At 31.3% G+C, this 23915-nt stretch overlaps 1 protein-coding gene across 2 annotated transcripts in view; it reads right to left on the bottom strand.

Annotated features, from left to right (window-relative positions):
• Nucleotides 1–3491: 3491 nt before the first annotated feature.
• The window catches only part of LOC127727918 (integrin beta-PS-like), a 116158-nt gene continuing 95734 nt past the window's right edge, over nucleotides 3492–23915 (bottom strand). For both annotated transcript variants that reach the window (XM_052235068.1, XM_052235069.1), the window contains 6 exons: nucleotides 22216–22325; nucleotides 20835–20936; nucleotides 19774–19903; nucleotides 17443–17550; nucleotides 10654–10820; nucleotides 3492–9998 (listed from right to left, as the gene is read on the bottom strand). In XM_052235068.1, coding sequence (XP_052091028.1) covers nucleotides 9933–9998; nucleotides 10654–10820; nucleotides 17443–17550; nucleotides 19774–19903; nucleotides 20835–20936; nucleotides 22216–22325 — 683 coding nt within the window. In that variant the 3' untranslated portion in view covers nucleotides 3492–9932. The remainder of the gene's footprint in view (nucleotides 9999–10653; nucleotides 10821–17442; nucleotides 17551–19773; nucleotides 19904–20834; nucleotides 20937–22215; nucleotides 22326–23915) is intronic.

Genomic DNA, 23915 nt, shown 5'->3' with positions numbered 1-23915 from the left:
TTTGCTCTAAATGCTTTAGTTTCAGAGATATAAACCAAAAACTGCATTTTACCCCTATGTTCTATTTTTAACCAAGTCGGCCATGATGGTTGGAAGGCAGGGTCATCTGACAAATTTTTTAAACTAGATACCCTAACAATGATTATGGCCAAGTATGGTTAAATTTGTCTCAGTAGTTTCAGAGAAGAAGATTTTTGTAAAAGGTTACAAAAAATTACGAAAAATTGACTATAAAGGGCAATAACTCCTAAAGGGGTCGATTGACAATTTTGGTCATGACGACTTATTTGTAGATCTTACTTTGCTGAACATTATTGCTGTTTACAGTTTATCTCTATCTATAATAATATTCAAGATAATAACCAAAAACTGCAAAAGGAGTAGGTCCGGTAAGGGCCGATTTTGGCCTCAAAATTCAGGTTCATCTGATGAAAGATTTTGGACACTTTTTAAACACTTAAGTGTCTTCTTCAGTCGATTCAATTAGTTTATGTGAAAGATTTGAACTGATTTAGTCATTAAAGACGCTCAAATTCAAGCTTAAATATGAAAAATCTATCAAATATGCCACAATATGTCACTTCAGATGGTTTTTGTAAAAAATGAAAGTGGACGCATCCGTGTTCATTCTCAACCTGTATATATGTTATGTATTATCATCAAATACAACTTACATTTAAATATTAAGAATGAACACAAATGCGGCCACTTCCATTTCAGACGGAAATCATCTAAAAATTAACCAAAATGCTAAAACTTTGAAGATTTCAGTTATTTAGCATGACTTAATGATGCTAGTACCTGATACATGTGCATGGTATTGTCAAAAACATCCCATATTTATGTAACATAAGTATTCTTCTTTCCAATAAATAGCTAAAAACTTACATTTTATCAATTTTGTAAAACTGCTATATTTTGGGGCCAAAAAGGGGTCTTACTGGGCCTACTCCTTCAGATTTGTCTGAAAATTTCAGGGCAGATAGATCTTCACCTTATAATCAGTTTAACCCTATGTCAGATTTACTCTAAATGCTTTGGTTTCAGAGATATAAGCCAAAATCTACATTTTACCCCTATGTTCTATTTTTAGCCATGGCAGCCATCTTAGTTGGTCGGCCTGGTCATCGGACACATTTTTTTAAACTATATACCCTAATGATGATTGTGGCCAAGTTTGGTTAAATTTGGCCCAGTGGTTTCAGAGGAGAAGATTTTTGTAAAAAGCTAACGACGACGATGACGAAGCTTCTAGTACACTGCAATGACTCGAATGACTTAAACTACTATCAAACTACCCATTTCAAACTATTAGCTAACAGGAAGTATATACACAGCAGCTACTACTCAACATCAAGCTGCAGACCAAATATTAAAATTATTCCCTTCAATAGGAGCCAAGAAAAGTTTGATGCAAATATTTCTTGTGTCGCTACATGGTAGATGTAATAAATTGATTCGCCGAGCGCAGCTGGATACGACCGCAGAGGTCCAACCCTGAACAGTTGGGGCAAAAATGGACACAATATTCGGGCTTGATATAGGTCTGAATTTGGATTGTAATTAAATATTTGACACATAATAGGTTTCTGACACAGAATAACTGTAGTCAAAGAACTTAGAATTGGTTATATGACTTGAATTTATATTCCATTTTTTGCTTTTGTGCAATACACTTTGCTGTTGCGAATTGACCCCCCTCCCCCCACAAAAAAAAAAAATAATATTAAAAATATTAATTAAAAATAAATTTAGCCCTCCCTTTTTTTTTGCTTTTGTGCAATACACTATGCTGTTGCATATTGACACCCACCCACCCTTTTTTTTATAAAAAAAAATAATATTTGAAGAATTTTTCTTTTTAATTTCTGAAATCTGAAATGAGAAAAAATTGACCCCCCACAATTTCTTTTTAACCCCCCCCCCCCCCCCCCAAATTTTTGTTTCACCTCCCCCCTTTTTCCTCCCAAAAAAATTCTTTCCCTCAAGATATGGTCATAATCTCAATTCAAATTTCCAATGGAGTTTGCAACCATAATTACCCATTTAAATACATCATAAAAGTCTTAAAATAGAAAATGACATACATAATCATGGCTAAAATTAATATTCCTTAATAGTAACTTCTTAAAATAAATTGATAGCTAATCATCTCAAGACAAAACAACATTTCTTTATACATAATTTAAAAGCAGTGTAAGGGACGTAATCAAAACGTTGTGTTTGGATTACCTCCCTTACACTGCTTTTAAATTGTCTTAAGTAATTGTCCATTAACCAGGAAACCCTTGTTTTCCCCCCTTTTTTGCCCCTAATTCCTAAACGGTTTGAGCCATAACCCCCCCAAAGCAAATCCTAACCATCCCTTTGTAGTATGGAAACTTGTGGTATAATTTCAGAGAGATAAAATACACTGTTCCACAAGTTATTGTCTGGAAACTAGAAAAATGCTTATGTGGGCCCTTTTTTGGCCCCTAATTCCTAAACTGTTAGGACCATAACCCCCAAAATCAATCCCAACCTTCCTTTTGTGGTTATAAACCTTGTGTTTAAATTTCATAGATTTCTATTTAATTATACTAAAGTTATTGTCCGGAAACCTGTCTTCGGACGACGCTGACGACGACAACGTGATACCAATATACCACCGCAAAATTTTTTGCAGTCGTATAAAAATTGCTTACTCTGTACAACTCAACATTATCAACCTGCATACCAAATATTAAATCATTTCCATCAATAGGATCCAAGAAAACTTTCAAGAAAAATTTCCTTGTATAATTAGTGCTGTAAAATTGCAAACTATCGACAAATGGGAAGTGGCTACAGGGCAGATGTAAAACATAAAAATTACTTGCTCGCTACAACTCAACATTATCAAACTGCAGACCAAATATTAATTAATTCGCTTCAATAGGAGTCAAGAAAATTGACAAAAGTTTTCTTTCTGACTGATGGATGGACAAAGTCAAGCAGTTACTTGAACTGCTTCATCCTTTGGCGACACGGATAAAAATGAGTCCAATGAGCCAGCCTGCAGAACTGGCTAAAAATAGAACATAGGGGTAAAATGCAAGTTTTTTTTTCTATAATCTAGAAAACCATTATGAATACAGAAAATCAGTGAGGGTAAACATATGTTTACTATGTTGAGATCTAGCTATTGTCTATTTATATCCAAACTGTCATACAACTTCTTATAGGAGTTAATTCCCTTAAATGATGAATTTTACAATCTGGCTTATTATCTTGAAAATTATAACAAATCGAGAGAACCTTAAACATGAAACTGAACTATTATTACTATAAGTGGTTTTCCTGAAACTGTTTTAGTCACAAACTTTGGAAAAAATTCAAAGTCAAAAGACCATGAATCACTTAAACTGACCTAATCATTAACTTCAGCAATCAAATTATTGATCCAATTGACAGAAACAGCACCTTTTAAGTCTCACCTCCACGACTTCTTTGGAGCAAAAAAAAAATAAAAATTGTGGATTTGATAAATTTATTTTATTATGATGACTGAGAAATACCTAATTCAGTTGATAGCTGTAGCAAACTTAATTAACTTTATTTTGGAAATGGACAACAAAATGAACATCTTGCAAACAATTTTTTTTCTCAAAATTCAGGTCAGTATTTTACAGCAATTACTTTCATCTAGACTTCTAAATAACCTCACTTCAACTGTTGTACTCCCCCTGGTGGACATATTCAAAATAATATGGTCAAATACATCTCAGGACATTTCAACATTACAAAAACACTTAAGTAATAATACTGAGGTGGAGCAAAAAGCATTTGGTGGGAATCTTGAGCAAAAATTATGAATTTATTTAAAACATACTTTACTTTAGGTATACTTTTTAATTCTAAATGCCACATCTCTATTGTACTTTCTAAAATCATGAACAGTATGTTTTCTATAAATTGCATAGATTTCATACATTTTCAGTAGATAAAACATAGCTTTCAAAAGAAAGAGAAATACATTTTTTAAAAAAGAATTTTATAAATAAAATGATTGCTTAAATACTCAAACAACATTTATATAAAATATCAGTAATGCAAAATTACATCTATACCAACCTTAAAGGCAACAATAATATTAGTACATGCTTATTATCTACATCTTAATATATAAACAAGAGTATATTAAAAATATCAAAATGTTATTTACACTATTTACAGGTATTGAGTCATACCATTTTTTAATTTTTATTTTAGGGCACTTAACTTTTATTTTCCACCATTGACCAAGTAATATGATCTCAATGTGCCTAGAATGAATGATATTGAATCACATTTAATGAGACCCTTAAAGATCTGCTGTCAAACAATTAAATGGCAGAAACCTTGTAAAATTCGACCAGAATGCTCCTACCCCTCCCTAACAAGTCTGTAGCCACAGGATTTAATGACAAAAGTTTGGGAAAATATTTACAGTTACTGGTTACATGGACAACATAAGGCCAGTCATAACATTCTGGTAATCATTGCAAATCCCCCCAAAAATGTGTGGGCTTTGGTTCTGTCTAATTGAGCAAATACAGCAAGACTTAGACAATACATTCAACAGAAATCTTTGACTGGCATTTTCATTGCAGTTAATTCTAAACATTTTTATAGTATTTATCTTGACTTTTAATTCTAACTTAATTTATTTCCAACTTAGTTGAAACAAAAGTTGGAAATTTGAATTGGCTTTGATCAAACAGAAAAATTAAAAAAACATAGGTGGCCTGACATTAAATAATTGAAAATACTATCAATACCATCTGTTATAAAATAATCAGAAATTGTACAAAGAATACACATATTCATAAATCAAAATGAAATAAAACAGATATGGAGAACATACAGAGGATTCTCATGGAATGCACATCTCTAAAATATGCACAAAGGCCTATGAAATAATAAAAAAAAAAAGATTATAGGAAGAATTGCCACTAAGACTAGCATACACATTAGGAGGACTAACAGAACAACATCTTTAGCTATTAATAAGGAATCAAAATTAAAAAAGAACAATTTCTGTAAATACTGTGACAAAATCCTTCCTTTCCTAACAAATGATATTTCAAGGAAACCATAAATGACGTTTGTACTATGGGTATATGATTCTCTGGCTATAGTACCAACAAGTGTTAATATCTGTGACACAATTAAGCAACGTAACATTCTATTTCAGAAAAGGAAGCAACTATTACCATTTTGTTTGACAAAAAGAATTATTTTGAATAGATGCTCCTTAGCACAGGTATTATATATGTTTATTGTTCTCAGGTTGATTTTGAATTGAGCATCACTGATAAGTCTTTTGTACACGAAACAAGCAACTGGTGTACAAAATTTTAAGCCTGGTATTTAAGATTAGTTTGTCTTGCCATAGATATAATAGCCATAGATAAAGTACTCAGAATATATCACACTGAGCCCCATGTAGTTTCCTTTGAAATATCAAACGCACGGCACGGCGCGAAGTGGCCTGTGATGTAGATGATATCTGCCGACATCCTCCCAATAGACTAATTTTCTTATCATAATTATATTTAAATTATCGTGCACGCGTCTTATCAGCTGATAATTAATATGCGTTACCTGTCTCAAGTAAAAATATGACGTGAGGCGGTAGCAATGAAAAGCTTCTGGTTGTAAAAATTGTTCGGATTGTAATTTATTTGGAGAAAATCGGTCAACAAATAAAAAGGTTATGCTGTTGTTGAAATAATAAAATAGAGAAATTATGGAAAATGGACTTAACAGGCACGTAAAATTAAATTGCCATAGCACTTTCATCGGTTGCACTCGGGAAATAAGACCTGTATGATTGACAAGAGGAGACATATCAACTACTGATGGTATACGTGGTTAAGAGGTCGAACCTGGTCGAATTTTTCTATGGCGAGTTAAAGACAATTCTTTTTTATCGAGATTCAAACAGTATAATCACATTTTAGACCAGAAAAACAAAATTATTATATTTTAGAACACAAAAAAAGTGTTGAAACTTTCTGTCGTAACAGTAACACGAAGTTTTTTAAAAGTAAAGAGAGAAAAAATGAATAATTATAAATTTTAAAACGCCGTTTGGTGAAGAAAACGTAAGTGGTGGACATACTGAATACATTTAATAATTTTGAAATAGCACAATTATATTGTCTCTGATTTTTTTTCTTTTATATATATAATACTTTTCCGCTTACATTTTTGTTGTTGCTTGTTTTGCAATTAAATAGCGGATGGTTTAATCTGATTGTCGATTTCATTTTTGAAGTAAACAATATATATCCTTCTTAGAATTGTGCTAGGGGTGTTATTCGTACTATAAATATGGCTATATAACCCTCCGTAAGTCTGCCCGTTTAGTTGTCAACGTACTTTTTGTGTACTTTATTTTTATAACTTCTTTGGTTTGGTATGAAACTAGTTGTGTATTTTCTATTACTGTGATTTATTATATGATCGTTGAATTCACAACATTCGGTGGAAAATATTTGATGAATATTCAGGACTTATAAGAACAATGTAATTATACATCGATCACCTAGACTTGTATTTTAAGCACGTATATAAACATTAAAAAAAAAAAGATGTACCGGAAGATAACGATAACTACTGAACTTGTCCGAAGAATGACATATTACTCTCCCGATTCACAATTTATTAGATATCGATAGACGGCAATTGCCAATGAAGGCTAATTAACACCAAGCGTGACATGTATATAATAAGAGGGTGATAAAATTTCGGCAAATATCATCTGCTTTTGATGTGGGTTCAGTACTTTATCTATGGCTATTATATCTATGGTCTTGCATACATTATCACATACCATCATGCAGTTCAAAAATTTTGACTGTAGATTTTTTTTACTTATAATAGGATTTCTGTTCAAATCTTGTTAGATTCACAGTTGGAAGAATGGAGACAACAGTCTTCTAATAATGGACTTCTTATAAAAAAATATACATTTTGATGTCTAGTTTAAAACTATCAATAAAAATAAATATAGATAAAGGTTGAATTTGGATAACCTCCATCTAATTAAGCTTGCATATTGTTGCTACGGTTTTCTTTTTTTAAAGTTTAATTTATAAACAACATTACAAAGAACATTACATTCCCTTTTCTCAAAACACACAACACTGAAGAGTTATACATTTCAATTTAAATAAATAAAAACATTGAATGGAAGGAATTCAAAATAATAATGAAAAAAAACCCCAACTTTTTTTTTATGAAATTTCTATTTTTAGTCTTGAAATGGAAACAAAAATAAACACTCAAGTGCTAAATGTAAAGCATAATAAGTATATTCATTGTCTAACGCATGTTCACAACATCCATATATAATGGCACAAATAAAACTATGACACTTTCCTGCTAAGGTTTAAAGGCACTGTGTAACAAATAAAAAGAACATTTATATTTATAATATATAACCTAACTTAAATTACAACAACTTCCAACCTTGTTATTTCTAATGAAGTATTCTTAATAATAGGTAATGGTTAGTTAATGAAAAGGTATATGCTATGAAATTTAGAGTGAGGGGCTTTGCCCTAAGCACTTAATTTCATAGTATATACCTTTCCTTTGACTATCCAGTTTAGCACATATTCACAACTCGATTAATCTTTTAATTGGTCTATTGATATTTTATTTTGCTGACAACTTGTTTCACAGGTGGTAAAAGGAAGCTCATTAACTAAGTATTTTGTTATGTAAATTTACTTTTTGACAATGATTTGCCAGATATTGAGTTCATACATACAGCTAAAATAATAATAAAAAATAAGGGATTTTAAAAGACTTCGACAGAAATGTGTTTACATAAGAATTATTTCATTTACGCTAGAAACTGGATTCAACAGTACATATTACATTTCCATTTCAGTCAATTTAAGAACAGTAGAGATTCAAAAGTATTACAAAGGGTGAAAATATCATATAAAATAAGTATAAAATTTTTCAAATATATTACCAAACTGCAAGTAACACACTATATCTAACATTACACTACTCTTAAGGGCATACAATACAGTTACAGGGGAGATAATGACGTTGCTAATATAAAATGTAATTTTTGCGACGTCAAACTGCGACATATCGGGAAAAGATGCATTTTTCGAGTGGTTTTAATCAATAGCTTGAAAACGAGTACATGGACCTTTTTTTTTTTAAATGACATTTGACTTGATACTGTATGAAGATTATTTGTTCCAATTTTTATGAAGAAATCACCAATGTCATTTTTTTAAATTAGATAAATATACAGCAAAAACAGGCGTTTTTTTCTAAAATCAAGAAAATTTAATAAAAATGAATTTATTTACAAAGAATTGATAGAAAATTAAGATCCAACTTTTGTAAGGAAGATATTCCAAATCTTTTTTCAAATATCCACATGTATTTATCTTTTGAAACAAAAAAGGTAAGTATGTCTGTCCAAAGAAAAGAAATGTTCAAGAAACCGAAATTTTAATTAAATGTATTTATCTCTAAATTTAGCGCATGAAGGTATATTTTACATTGCACTTTGAATTGATTAGGTAAACTATAGTTTGTTTGCAAATTTTCGTAAAAAAATCACTGTGGGATCAAAACTGTATCGTATCCCCTTAATTTGAGAAAATTTTTAAGGTTACAAAATTGTGATTAAAAATCAAAAACATAATATTCCTATAATCTTATGTAGCTCAGCAAACTAAAAATACTACATTTACATAATGGAAGACTAGAATATATAAAATATATAAATATACGACTGGATTACTCATGATAGTAAATGATTTACAGTTAAAAATATTTCACTAGAAACTTGGTTCACCTTGTTTGAAAATAATTTATCATTCCCAATCACAGCACTGTTTTGGTAAAACTTAACATGTTTCACACATTATTGTTATCAGACAACCCTTACACGTTTTAACAGTTTTACCTGGATTAGAAACCAAGAAAAAATCTTCGGAAAACTTTCAAATTGAAAAACATTAGTTAATAGTTATTATATAACAACTGTCAAAATCGGAATATGAAAAATGTTCATGTGAATAAACACCAAAATAGTTCATAAATGTGATTAGGAAATGGAATTTTCAGTGTTATTCTGTTTATTAAATAAATTGATATTTTGTAAAATATTGTTGAACTTTAAGAGCAAAAATTCTCTTCTTTTGTATGATCTCATATTTTGCCACTGTGATGATGTTGATGGTAGCATTTTAAATGGCTTCACATTAGATATTAAAAGCTGTTGAGTCGATGAAAAACCACTACATTTCTGTAGATATTACAGTATTTTGATGCTATCAATGTATATATATATAATGTCTTCTAAGTCAGTTATCAATTCTATCACGCTTAACCAGTACAGTTCTTAACTTTGCACCAACATGTTATCTATACATACGAATACATATCATATATAAAAATACATAATGCTGATAATATTAGCATGATAAGCTTGAAGCATTGCATATGTTTAAATAAATATTTGGCTGACTAATAATACTGTAAATTCAGAAATTATTGTGAAAAATGCAAAAGTATCAGGCTCGCAATTATAAAAACTTTCATTCATAATTTCAGTACTGATTTTCCTTCATAAAACTTTTGCAATCGCATATATAAGATTTCTCTTTTTTGCCAGTCGTCAAGGATTCACAACAATAAATGCACGCTTTAATTACTGAATTTACAGTGTTTTGTTCCAAAACAAACATCTCTGAATGAACAAATGTTTCAAAATGTATTCTAGAACTGGTGTCTAGCTGTTACAATTGAATGAATATTACAATCACAGAAACTGCTTACACAACTAAGGATGTCATCAATTCTCACCTCACTTTCAACTATACAAACAAGTAAGTGAAAAATATTGTATTCATCCTTGTTTATTTGATGTCTGCACACATTCTTTTTCTTTACTTTCCAGCATATGTTGGATTTTTATAAGTTGATGTAGCTGGTTTATATACTGGATTTTCACCCTGGAAATAAAATTTACTCAAGAAATAATATATTACCCCTATTTTCGATTTTCATCAGTGACAATGTTTTTTAATAGATCAAATCCCTGGATACAGTTATTTAACTACAATCCCTAAGTAAAATTCATGCAAAGTTTAGAAACATCATGCCAAGTTGTTTCAAAAGAGAAGATTTTTTTTAAAGTTAAGGCAACCGACGAAAAGTAATGGCAAAAGCTCACATGGCCTTGCAGGATAATTTTTGGAATTTGTTTTGGTTTGTATGAAATATATGTATGCAGTAAAATGCTCTTTTTTTTTTAACTTTAACGTATGCCAAATTGCTAAATTACTGTGGTACCCAATCTTTTATGTAAATGTTAATGTAAAAGCTGTTTCTTACAGTGTGAGTTGTTAGGTCTTACATTGCTAATATTTTGTCAGACTAATGTTTTATTATATTTTCCATATTTTTTAGATTTTTAATTTCAGGAAGATCAGATTGTTTGACCTATTCAAATTCTTCATTGTTTATCACAAAATGAATTCAAAAAAGGTGAATGTATAATAGAAATAATTTGACAATCTATAAGTAACCCAACAAGCATTTGAGTACCTAGAAGATTGGTCACATTTTAGTTTTTGGCATCTTAACCAAATAAAATATTCAACTTACGGTGTCCCATTTGGCATCTTTAGTCTCCTTTTCAAATCGAGCCAATTCTCTCCTGTCATTGATTGTAGTGACCAATTTCCATATGAGTAGAAGTGCAAGACCAACTAGAACAATACCAATCACAACACCCAAGACTATGGCTAAAACATTCACTTTGGTTGGACATTCTGTAATATGAATTATCATTGAAATGGTTATAATATATAATAACTGATTATAAAACTTTGAATTTTCCAAAATACTAATAATTTTCTACCCCAGGAATAGTTTACCTTAGCTGTATTTGACAAAACCTTTCGGAATTTGGGGTCCTAAATGCTCTTCAACTTCGTACTTTATTTGGCATTTTAATTTTTTTTATTGGAACATCACAGACGAGTCTTTTGTAGATGAAACGCTCATCATCTGGCGTACAAAATTTTAGTCCTGGTTTTTATGATGAGTTTATATATCAACAATATTGTTCTCTAAATTTTAATTGGTGGCTTTATATATAAATTTTCATAAAGTTTCCATGAAACTGTTTCTCTCCAATGACTGCTGGTTGACTAACTAAGAACTAAGTCCAATTATCCGTATAATACAGTAAAATGAAGAAGAAAAAAACTATAGAACTTTTGCCCAGTTTGCTATCTCTTGATATGAAGAAGCTTCTGACCAAGTTTTTAAAATTCCATAATGGTTTGACAAAGTTGTGTCTTAAAAACTTTTACCCTAGGATTTGAAAACATTCAATATGTTAAATGATCTTATTTCTTTTTTTGTCAGAAAATCAAATATTGACACAGAGAAATGTCTTGCTTTTTTGTAATTTTGATTTTATAATGCAAATTTTGAATTACAAATGGCAATATTAAAAGATTTAAACTATGCAAAACATTCAAAGTCAATGATCCATGACTGAAGGTGCAAGGTAAAATAACCTCCATTGAAATGAGAAATACCAATGCTTAAATAACTAAATACCAAATACTATTGACAAGTGGTTCCCTTTAAACTAACCTATCTTGTAAACTTTGCAAACGATTCAAAGTCAATGAACTATGATGAGGGGACAGGGCCATATATTCTCCATGGAAATGAGACTTGCAAATGCTAATACAACTGCATACCAAATATTGATGACTTAACATAAGTGGTTCTTCTTAAACTGATCTTATCACAAACTTTAACATGTAAACTATGCAAAACATTCAAAGTCAATAGACAATGACTAAAGGGGCAATGCCAAAAAATCTATAGGGAAATGAGACGTGTCAATGCCAATACATCTGCATATCAAATATCAATGAACTACTACCGGTGGATCTAATTAAATTGAACTAATAATCACAATCTAATATATGTTAACTAAGCAAATGTTTCAAAGTCAATACACAATAAAATGCTTCGCTGGGGCGCAGCTTGATACTACCGCAGAGGTCGAACCCTGAACAGTTGGGGCAAGTATGGACACAAAATTCAAGCTTGATACAGCTATGACTTTGGATTGTCATTAAATATTTGACACAGCATAGGTTTCTGACACAGGATGAATGTGGTGTAAGAACTGGAAAAAATTTAACTTACCTATTATGGTGGAATATCCATAAACTAAATTGTTTGTTAATTTCAATATATCAAAGAATATGTAGAATTCAATGTTTGATGTAATGTAATAAAGTTGAAATTTGGACCGTTTTTGTTCAATTTGGACCAATTTGGTAACATGTATAAATAATCAAAAATCTAAATACATGGGAGCCCATTTAAATACATCATAAAGGTATTAAAATAGAAAGTGACATCATAGTCATGGCTAAAAATAAACAAAAATCCTTAATCAGCAACATTTAAAGTAATATCTAAAAATTAAATTCCTTTGTAACCATAAAAGCCCATTTAAATACATCATAAAGATATTAAAATAGAAAATGACATCATAGTCATGGCTAAACATAGCAAAAAACCCTTAATCAGCATCATTTAACAGTAATATCTAAAAATGGAAATTACATCATAAAGGTATTAAAATAGAAAATGACATCATAGTCATGGCTAAAAATAAACAAAATCCTTAATCAGCATCAGCAACATTTTATAGTAATATCTAAAAATAAAATTCCTTTGTAACCATAAAAGCCCATTTAAATACATCATAACAGATATTAAAATAGAAAATGACATCATAGTCATGGCTAAACATAGCAAAAACCTTAATCAGCATCATTTAACAGTAATATCTAAAAATAAAAATTTCTTTGCAACCATAAAAGTAAAATAGAAAATGACATCATAATCATAGCTAAAAATAAAAAAAATTTTTTTTTATTGGCAAATTTTAAATGGAGTTTATTATACTAAAACAATAAATTTGCAACCATAAACATGATAAAACCCCATTTAAACACATCATAAAAGTATTAAATAATTCAACTACATCATAAGGCTATAAAAATAGAAAATGACTTCATAGTCAAGGCTAAAGGTAAACAAAAAACCTTCATCAGCAAAATTTTATATTGGCAAATTTCCAAGATGTTTATTACACTAAAATTGTTGGCAAATTTCCAATGCATTTATTAACAATAAAGTTATTGGCAAATTTCCAATTTACATAATTTAAAAGCAGTGTAGATGAGATATTTAAATGAGTTTGAATTACCAACCTTACACTGCTTTTAAATAAATATAATGTTCTTTACTCAATTATTTGTCTATTAAAATGGAAACCCTTGTTTTTTAACCTTTTTTCCACTTATTCCTTAAACATTAGAGCCATAACCCCCCCCCCCCCCCCAAAGCCAATTATTACTTTCCAATGTAACCTAAATTTCCAATATACATAATTTTAAATTTCAGTTCCTCATGATATATAACCGTATCATTATTATTTTCTTTCATATATAAATCTGAAACAACCATCTTTAAATGGAAAATTTTAAAGAAAAAAAAAGGAAAAAAAAAAATCCTACCCCCCACACATTTTTTCAACCCCCTTTTGATTCATCATCCCCCACCTCAATCACAACCTTCAATTTGTGGTATGGTACATTGCAATACAATTTCACAGAGATCCATACACTTGAACACAAGTTTTTGTTGCAAACTAAAAAAATCCTTATTTTCGACCAATATTTGGCCCCTTATTCATAAATGTTTGAGCAATTAACCCCAAAACTCAATTCCTACTTTCTCTTCGTGATAAAAAATAACCAACTTAAAATGTAAATTTTAAACAAAAAAAAAAGGAAAAAAAAAATTACCCCTTTTTTGACCCCCGCCCCCCTTATGATTCATCACCCCCACCCCCCTTTCCCCCCAAACCAAGCTCAATAACAGCCTTGCCTTTGTGGTATGGTACCTTGTAATACAATTTTATAGAGATCCATACACTTGAACACAAGTTATTGTCTAGAAACTAAAAAATGCTTATTTTAAACCCCTTTTTAGGCCCCTTATTACTAAACGTTTTGGGCAATTACCACAACACTCAATTCCAGCTTTCCCTTTGTGAAATGGAACCTTGTAGTAAAATTTCAGAAAGATCCATACACTTACACACAAGTTATTGTCATGAAACTAGAAAAATGCTTGTTTTTTGCCCCCTTTTGGCCCCTTATTCCTAAAATTTTGAGGCAATTACCCCCAAAATCAATCCCAGCATTGACCCTTTGTGATATGGAATCTTGTGGTACAATGTCAAAGAGATCCATATGCTAACACACAAGTTATGTCTGGAAGTTACAAAAATGCTTATTTTCGGCCCCTTTTTGGCCCCTAATTCCTTAACTGTTGGTACCATAACCCCTAAAATCAATCCCCACCTTCCTATTGTGGTATTGAACCTTATGGTAAAATTTCATAGAGATCCATTCACTTAAACTAAAGTTAGAGTGCGAAAACCATTGTGTATTCGGACGACGACGACGACGCCAACGTCATACCAATATACGACCTCAAAATTTTTTTTGCGGTCGTATAATGACTGAGGGGGCGGCCAAAAGTCTCTACATCAGTGAGATGTGCCAATGCTCTTATAACTGCATACCAAATATTATTGACCTACCACTAGTACTTACCCATAACCTGACCTTATCACAAACTAATACATTGTCGACCAATGCTGCAGCCAGAAACAGCATGCCTAAGTCTTGGTTTTTCAACTTCGTCTAGCTGAGACAAAAACTTATTCCTCATTCTGTGATGTAGTACTATGTACATAGTAAAATGTACATTTTGAGATGTATTCATGTTGTCTGTGTATATTTCAATGTATGTTCTGTGATACAGTTGTCTGTGTATATTTCAATGTATGTTCTGTGATACAGTTGTCTGTGTATATTTCAATGTATGTTCTGTAAATACAGAACTATTGTCCTTGTATATTTCAATGTATGTTCTGTAATACAGAACTATTGTCTGTGTATATTTCAATGTATGTTCTGTGATACAGTACTGTTATCTGTGTATAATTCAATGTATGTTCTGTAAATACAGAACTATTGTCCTTGTATATTTCAATGTATGTTCTGTAATACAGAACTATTGTCTGTGTATATTTTAATGTATGTTCTGTGATACAGTACAGTTATCTGTGTATATTTCAATGTATGTTCTGTAATACAGTACTATTGTCTGTGTATATTTCAATGTATGTTCTGTAATACATATAGATTCTACCACTGCATCGAGTGTGATACAATATTTATCCACTCGAGACAGTTAAATGTTCAAATTTAAAACGCGAGGCTTGCCGAGCGTTTTAAATATTTAATATTTCACTGTCGAGAGTGGATAAATATCGTATCACACGAGATTTGGTGGTGGAATCTGTTTCTCTAATGATTTTCAAACAATATGCAGGCAAGCTTATTCCTTTCTTTTTGAATGATCTGCAAAAAGATGTGTTCTTTCTATGTGATATCATCCGGCATGGTCGCCTTTTTTCATGTCGTCACAATAGGAAATTCAGAGGAAAGCAAGAAAATTCGACGTCATAATCGGATTTTAACCAATGAAGAACTGAGATCAAACGAACCACACGTTGATTAAATTTTTTTATACAATGGGTGCAGAAAGTGATAAATTGACGAAGAATTAGAGAAAGTACTGTTATCTGTGTATATTTCAATGTATGTTCTGTAATACAGAACTATTGTCTGTGTATATTTCAATGTATGTTCTGTAATACAGTACTGTTATCTGTGTATATTTCAATGTATGTTCTGTAATACAGTACTGTTATCTGTGTATATTTCAATGTATGTTCTGTAATACAGAACTATTGTCCGTGTATATTTCAATGTATGTTCTGTAATACAGAACTATTGTCTGTGTAAATTTCAATGTATGTTCTGTAATACAGTACTGTTATCTGTGTATATTTCAATGTATGTTCTGTAATACAGAACTATTGTCCGTGTGTATTTCAATGTATGTTCTGTAATACAGTACTGTTATCTGTGTATATTTCAATGTATGTTCTGTAATACAGAACTATTGTCCGTGTATATTTCAATGTATGTTCTGTAATACAGTACTGTTATCTGTGTATATTTCAATGTATGTTCTGTAATACAGAACTATTGTCCGTGTATATTTCAATGTATGTTCTGTAATACAGTACTGTTATCTGTGTATATTTCAATGTATGTTCTGTAATACAGAACTATTGTCCGTGTACTGTAAATTCAGAAATTATTGCGTGCATTTATTATTGCGATTTTGTCATTTTTGACTAAAATGCGATTTTAATTTTTGCTATATTGAGAAAAATCCTGTTTAATTCATATAAAAATTTCAAAATGCCAGTTTAAATTATTGCGATTATAACCCTGTCGCATTTTTCGCAATAATAAAAACATCGCAATAATTTCTTAATTTACAGTATATTTCAATGTATGTTCTGTGATACAGTACTATTGTCTGTGTATATTTTAATGTATGTTCTGTGATACAGTTGTCTGTGTATATTTCAATGTATGTTTTGTAATACAGAACTGTTGTCTGTGTATATTTCAATGTATGTTCTGTGATACAGTAATATTGTCTGTGAATATTTTAATGTATGTTCTGTGATACAGTTGTCTGTGTATATTTCAATGTAAATTCTGTAATACAGTACTGTTAGCTGTGTACTTATTCAAATGTACATTTTGTTTTACAGTATTCTGTGATTGTCTATATTTCAATGGTCATTGTGTACACTATGTGAATCAGTACTGTTGGCTGTATATAACTCCATGAATAATACAATGTACATTATGTGATGTAGTATTGTCGGCTGTGAATAATTCAATGTACATTATGTGATGCAGTACTGTTGGCTATGGTTAATTCAATATACATAATGTGATGTAGTACTGTTGGCTGCGAATAGTTCTATGTACATTATGTAATGTGATGTAGTTCTGGTTGTGTTAAATTAAATGTGCATGATGTGATGTAGTACTGTAGGTTGTGTATTGGTCAATGTACTTATATGACATAGTTCTGTTGACTGTGTATAGTTCAATGTGCATTACGGATGTAGTACTGTAGGATGTCACTTTCAGTGTACTTTCAATGCACTCTAGTTGAATTTTTACCGTAAATGTAGATGTATTTAATATCATACTTTATTCTTGAAGTAATAAAATAATAAATGTGTGCCAATCTTCATTTTTGTAAACCCTAGTTCATTTATCCCCCCCCCCCCCCCCCCCCCCCCCCCTCAAAAATTTTACAGAAGTCCTTTTCATCTTTCCATATATGGGTTGCATTCCTAGTAGACACACAATATATTTTCTAAGATATAAGACAACTGACCTTTTGTTTCCTGTGCAATAATCTTCAATGCATTATTATTATCATAGTCATATGTGAAATAAAATATACAATCATCTTCATCCTTAAACTCACAGGTGTTGTAACCCTCTGAAAAAAAAGGGAATGAATGTAAACATTTGACTCAACTTGTTTATATTTTTGTTGACTTCTCGATATGTAAAACTAGAATCCAATAACATCAAGGTACTGAGCTAGGTAAAAATGTAAATCATATTGATGTTATTTTGACTTATCAACATTATCGAAATGAAAGTCAGATGATTTTACTTTCTTCATTCTACTTTTTAAAATTTTTTAACAATTGGCAATACTTAAACAAACAGCCATTTACAAAAGTTTAGTTTTCAGTTGAAAGTTTTCAAAAATAAACTTGTGAATTTTCCAAACAGATGTTAAAACTTATTATTTCTAACCTCTGTTAGAGGGTTATTATCCCTAGAATCTAGACCTGTAAAATATACATGCAGATTTTTTACACCTTCTATTTATCTTTGTTCATTGAGGAACACCAAGCAGTGTCTTTACACCAGAAACTCAATTTCAATTACCTTAGTCTCAGAACAATTCAAAATGATCAAGAAATAAAAATTAACAAACAAGAGTACACACGCCGAGATTTTTCCATTTGTAACGGGGCATAACTCTAGAAAGGTAAAAGTGACGCCACCCAAATTCAAACTTGATCTGTGTTTTGTGGTAATAAGTTTTGTAACATTTGGTTGAGGCAAACTTAAGTTAGAGAACGGATACGAAAAATTTAGCAATTTTTCCATTTGTAAAGGGACATAACTCTAGAAAGATAAAAGTGACGCATTCAAATTCAAACTTGATCTAAGTTTTGTGGTAATAAGCATTGTGTATAAGTTTGATAACATTTGGTTGAGGCAAACTAAAGTTAAGATCGGAAACCAGTTTCAGGTTGTACGTATGGATGTACAGATGGACAAGGGTAAAACTTAATGCCCCCTCCACTACGGCGGGGGCATAAAAACTGTAATTGTACAAAGAAATAAATAAGAGGCGAAAATTCATTTACTTTTATTTTAATAATTAGAGAACATTACATTCGGATACATCGATCTAAGACCAGAATATCGATCCCCTTCAAAAATTAATCAGGATTTACTGTGGATTCATTTATTTTCTTGGGTACCAATTTTCGTGGATTAAGGAAAACTTGCATGTTCATGGATATTTAATTTCATGGTTTTGCCGAAGTCTGCATACAAGCCTATAGAAAATTTGTTATTCGTTGAACATTTAATTTCGTGGTTCATCTGTACCCACGAAAGCCACAAAAATTGGTATCCAACGAATAATAATGAATCCACAGTATTTTAGCCTTACTATGCTAAGCAAGAGTTGTATCCCTTGGTCTGTCAAACTTCCAGTATTCGTTGGAGTCGAACAATGGGTATCTCAAAATATTTCTGTAGTCCTACTGACTTCGAGATAACGAGAGAAAACTGTATCTGAGAAACAGACTTAATTACAAAAATTGACCAATAAACTATTATAATGAAGTCAAGGTTAGATGAACCTTGCTGATAACATGTACATCACGCAATCATTGCATACACCAAATATATTTGACCTATTGTATGAAGTATTCGAGAAACAGACTTGACCACAAAAACTTTACCTTGACTGTTGATCCATAAAATGAGGTAGGTTAGACAAAAATGTCTAAATCATGTCAGTGACAATAAAACTGGCTTCTGTGGCAACATTTAATATTACTATAAGAAAGGAGAATAAACAATAAACTGTTGACACAGAGATGTCTCTCCTGTATATAATTTGATAGTAAAATGTAAATGTTAAAATGAAAATAGCAATACTTTAACACATGTTTAACATGTAAATTATGCAAAAGAACCATGACTGACGAAACAGAGTCAAATAATTTCTGAGATAAAAGATATGCTAATGCTAATACACTGCATATTAAATATCATTTACTTATCATACCTGGTTCCCCTTAAACTAACTAATCACAAACTTGAACATGTAGACTATTCAAAAGTTTCAAAGCCAATAGACCATGAATGGGGATGGTTGGCCAAATAATCTCCATGAAAATGAGATGTGCCAATGCTTATACAACTGCATACCAAATATCATTGATTTATCATAAACTTGAACAAATTGTTGATGCCGCCACTGATGCCTCCACACTCCTAGAAACAAAATACCTAAGTCTCACTTTTTTACTCTGTCAAGGTGAGACATACGTTGCATCAATGCCTCATTTGACACACATGGTTACTCCTATACTTACATGTAAAACTGTAGGAAAATAATATATACCTGGTAAAGAAGGTTTCTTTAAAATGTTACGATCCCCACAATTTTCATCACAGCTATCCTTATATTCACCAGTATGGTGGACCACACACTGTACACAGGCTTTGTTCTGTCGACAAACCATTTTACAGTCCTGGAAAAATAAACAATATTGTACCCAAGTAGCTTAGAAAGGTACTGACACACTTGGTACCATACCCCTCATGAAAATCATAATTATAAGGAAATGTGGCATAATTCATGGTTAACTATCCATTTAGGATCAAAACATATATCTTATAGTAAGCTATAAAAGGCCCTGGGATGACAAATTGTGAAACAATTGATAAGAGGAAGAAAAAAGCCTGAATTATTTAACAATAAACCAAAAACAACTACTGGCTTCTATTAGCCACATAAAAATAAAAAAAGATGGGGATTATCTGTGCGGAGTGTAATGTCCATATGTTTGTCTTTTATCTTTGCCTTTGAAAAGACTTCAGCATAAACCCAACATCAGTTCTACTTCATGGTTGAACGATAACATATAGTTGCGACTTTGACTGTCAACCTTTCTCAAAAAAATACTTTTGGGTGGTGGGCTACATTAATACTATGTCTGGTCATTTATATCCTACATGGGATCGCCGCGATATAGGCTTTTTGTGCTTATGCGGTGTAAAGCAATCACCAATCAATCAATCCTACATGGGATTCAAATGTTAGGAGTCAGACAGACATAAAGAGACGATATATACCCCATGAAATTTGTTCACAGGAGGAACTAGACATCATTGAGATGGGAGCCATCTCTGTTGGCCCCGCTGTAAATAATGTGTGGTAAAAAGATAATGGGGTTGTCAACTGAAACCAAAGTTTTTGACCTTGAACTTTGACCTAGGAAGTTGTACAAATATTATGACACACCCTCTGGTGTTGGTTAATATACATGTCAAGTATAAAGTACGAAATTATAATGCTTCTCTAGATATAAAGCGGACACAATTTGTTAGAAACGGACGGACAGATTGATCACTATAGGGCGACCTGCCACTAGGCGGGGCCCTAATTAAAATAATATATACCTTACAATCCTCACAAGTGGTGCCTTGGTATTTAGACTTTTTTAGACATACACATCTATTGCATTCACATTTTCCTCTTTCTGGACCACCACATAAGGTTTTCTGTAACAAATGACACATGCTGATTTCAAAATATAAACAATTGTAAAAATTCAAGTAAAACAACTTTGAAACTGTTCATATCCTTAAAATGTAAGTATATTATTCAACAAACTATAGTCTGTCAATTTATAAAAGATTTGTCCTTCTTTACATCACAAGACAAATTTCTAGTCCTCCTCATATACTAATATTATCAGACTTTGAATGCCATTAGCCAACAAATTGAAATTTATCTTAGAAACTATGTTAATGTTACTTTTGGTTTAACTTAAATCAGTGAAAATAAAAGTAATCAATATCTTCTTAAAATATAATTAACCTTTTGCTTATAGTATTTGATAAACAGACGAAACCATGAAAACTTTAAACTGACCGATGAACCATGACAGGAGATGGATGAAAACTGCCAGACTGTCATGTACACCTTACATTTAATCCATACAACACATATAGTTGACCCTGCTTATAGTAGATGTAGTATCTGAGAAAAGGACTTTAACCTTTGTTACTGATCCATGAAATGAGGTGCAATCAGGTGAACCCTGTCTGACAGACATGCAAAACTTGCAAGGAGCCCATATACCAAATAGTGTTATCTTATTACTCATAATAATTGAGAAATTCACATGACAAAACAAGAGTGCACACGCTGAAATGTTTGCCTGTTTTACTCATTGAAGAGATTGTTCTCATTCTCTATTAAAATAATAGTTTATTCGAATCAACCAAGTTCCACTCACCAGAGTTAGAAATGTCTTGAACAAATGGTAATTCTGCCGGGGGGTCTGACAAAATATGTGGACTTATCTGAGTTTCCGACAAAACCAAGTTTGACACAACAATGTTAGACTGTATTAGTTTCATGTCACATGCATGAGTCATTGGTAAAATAAAAACAACATATCTATCAGATTGTTACAAGTTGTATATTTTTAGAAAAGCAAATCATACATGTAGCCTTTGTTATGCATCGACATTGTGTTGTTACTGAGAAATTAGTTTTCTGCAAAAACAGAATAAAATAGCAATCTGAAGTTAACCTAGACAATCTTGTTTTCTTTGTACAGAAATCAATGTTGTATATAAATTACAGTAACTTATAAGATATATTGACATTTGGATGTACTGTTGTATTTTAACTGTCAAGCAATAAATGATAGTAACCATGATTAAATCATCAATCATAGCAATTTATGATAAAAATATTTCTACAGATAAAATTTCCATGAACTGTCCTTCTTGCAAAAGCTCATGTAAAAAGAAACAGTATTACACTTACCCCATCAGAGGAAATACAGGAATCATTTCTGGTAGAACAGCCACAGTTTTCCCCAGTAAAATTAGATGTGCAGGAACAGTTTCCACATCTACATGTTCCATGGTCAGGGCCTGGAATACAATTCATTTTACTCTTATTCTTACTCAAAAATAACTATTTTAAAATTTGAAGGAATGTATAGTTATATGTGAAAAAGCTTTAACTGCAACCCCATATAAATAAATGCATGCCAAAAGATTCGTATAAAAAAAATTTGATCTGACATCTTGTTCATGTCAAATCTTTAAGAAAAGTTCAGACAGAATGAAAATCTATCAATATGAATTTCTTTAAACAACAATTTTTTTGACACTAAGGCATACTGACACTAAAACAGGTCCCATGTCCAAATACTGGCATAACCCATTGTTACACAGGGTACTCACTAAGGCGAGTCCATGAGTCATTTTCAAAATTGGCCAGTTCAAAGATGCGTCAAAATTGTAAAATGTTATATATCATTTTATAACAAAAGTTTAAAAATAATCTAAATTTGATGTTGTTTCCTTGCTCTATTTTGTCATGGGGACTGAAATAATAAATTATATAGCAATAAAATTTCATCTTCTCACCATTGGACTCAGCATGGCCAAAAATGGTAAGTCCCTGGACTCACCTTCAAAAATCCTTAGTGAGAACCCTGGTTACAGGATTTCAGTTTGTTCTGAATGAAAGTAAGGACTATAAGCATAACTATTCGACTTCTCCAAGGTTCAAGCCATCCTAATTAGCAGGTAACATCATGTATCAAAAACTAAATTTTCTGCATGGTTAATGTGTTGACAAAAAAATAACTTTGCCTTCCATTATTTCAACTGTTAAATGAAAGTGTCTACCTATCTTTATAAACCAGAGGGAAAAAAGAATATGGTGGCCTCCATATGGCATAACTGTCAACTGACTCGATTTTTGCAGATGACACCCAGATCTTAAGAGCGCACTTGAGATTTTTCAAGACCCGCCTGGGGTATCAAATAACCTGTTTTCATCCATATTCTAATGCCAATGTCTAATTTGAAACAAGAATGTGTCCATAGTACACGGATGCCCCACTCGCACTATCATTTTCTATGTTCAGTGGACCGTGAAATTGGGGTCAAAACTCTAAATTGGCATCAAAATTAGAAAGATCATATCATAGGGAAAATGTGTACTAAGTTTCAAGTTGATTGGACTTCAATTTCATCAAAAACTACCAAGACCAAAAACTTTAACCTGAAGCGGGACAGACGGACGAACGAACGAACGAACGAACTCACAGACCGAAAAACACTAGGTAAGGCATAAAAACTGCAAATTAAAAATTCTTCCTAGACAGGAAATTCGATAATTTACACTCTATTGAATGATTTACAGCTATCAAAACATAAATTTGACACTCAAATGATTCGCTTATTATTTTGTTAAATGCAACCCAGTTTGGGTTTACATAATTTCTTAATAAACAATGGTGTGAATGAAACAATCAATATGGGCATTGTTTTATATTGATATTTGAATAATAATAAATATTCAACAAAAATAATGAAGCTGAAATGTCAAATAATTTTCAGTAAATACTTCACATTTGTGAATATTTGTACAAAATTGGTCTATATTATAGAATATAAAAAAAATCCTCTAAATACTAAAATTCAACTGAAAAAAAGAATGTACGCATT

The sequence above is a fragment of the Mytilus californianus genome, unplaced genomic scaffold (assembly GCF_021869535.1).
Source record: "Mytilus californianus isolate M0D057914Y unplaced genomic scaffold, xbMytCali1.0.p SCAF_2, whole genome shotgun sequence".
Lineage (NCBI taxonomy): Eukaryota > Metazoa > Mollusca > Bivalvia > Mytilida > Mytilidae > Mytilus > Mytilus californianus.
This window is presented reverse-complemented; position numbering and strand designations above follow the sequence as displayed.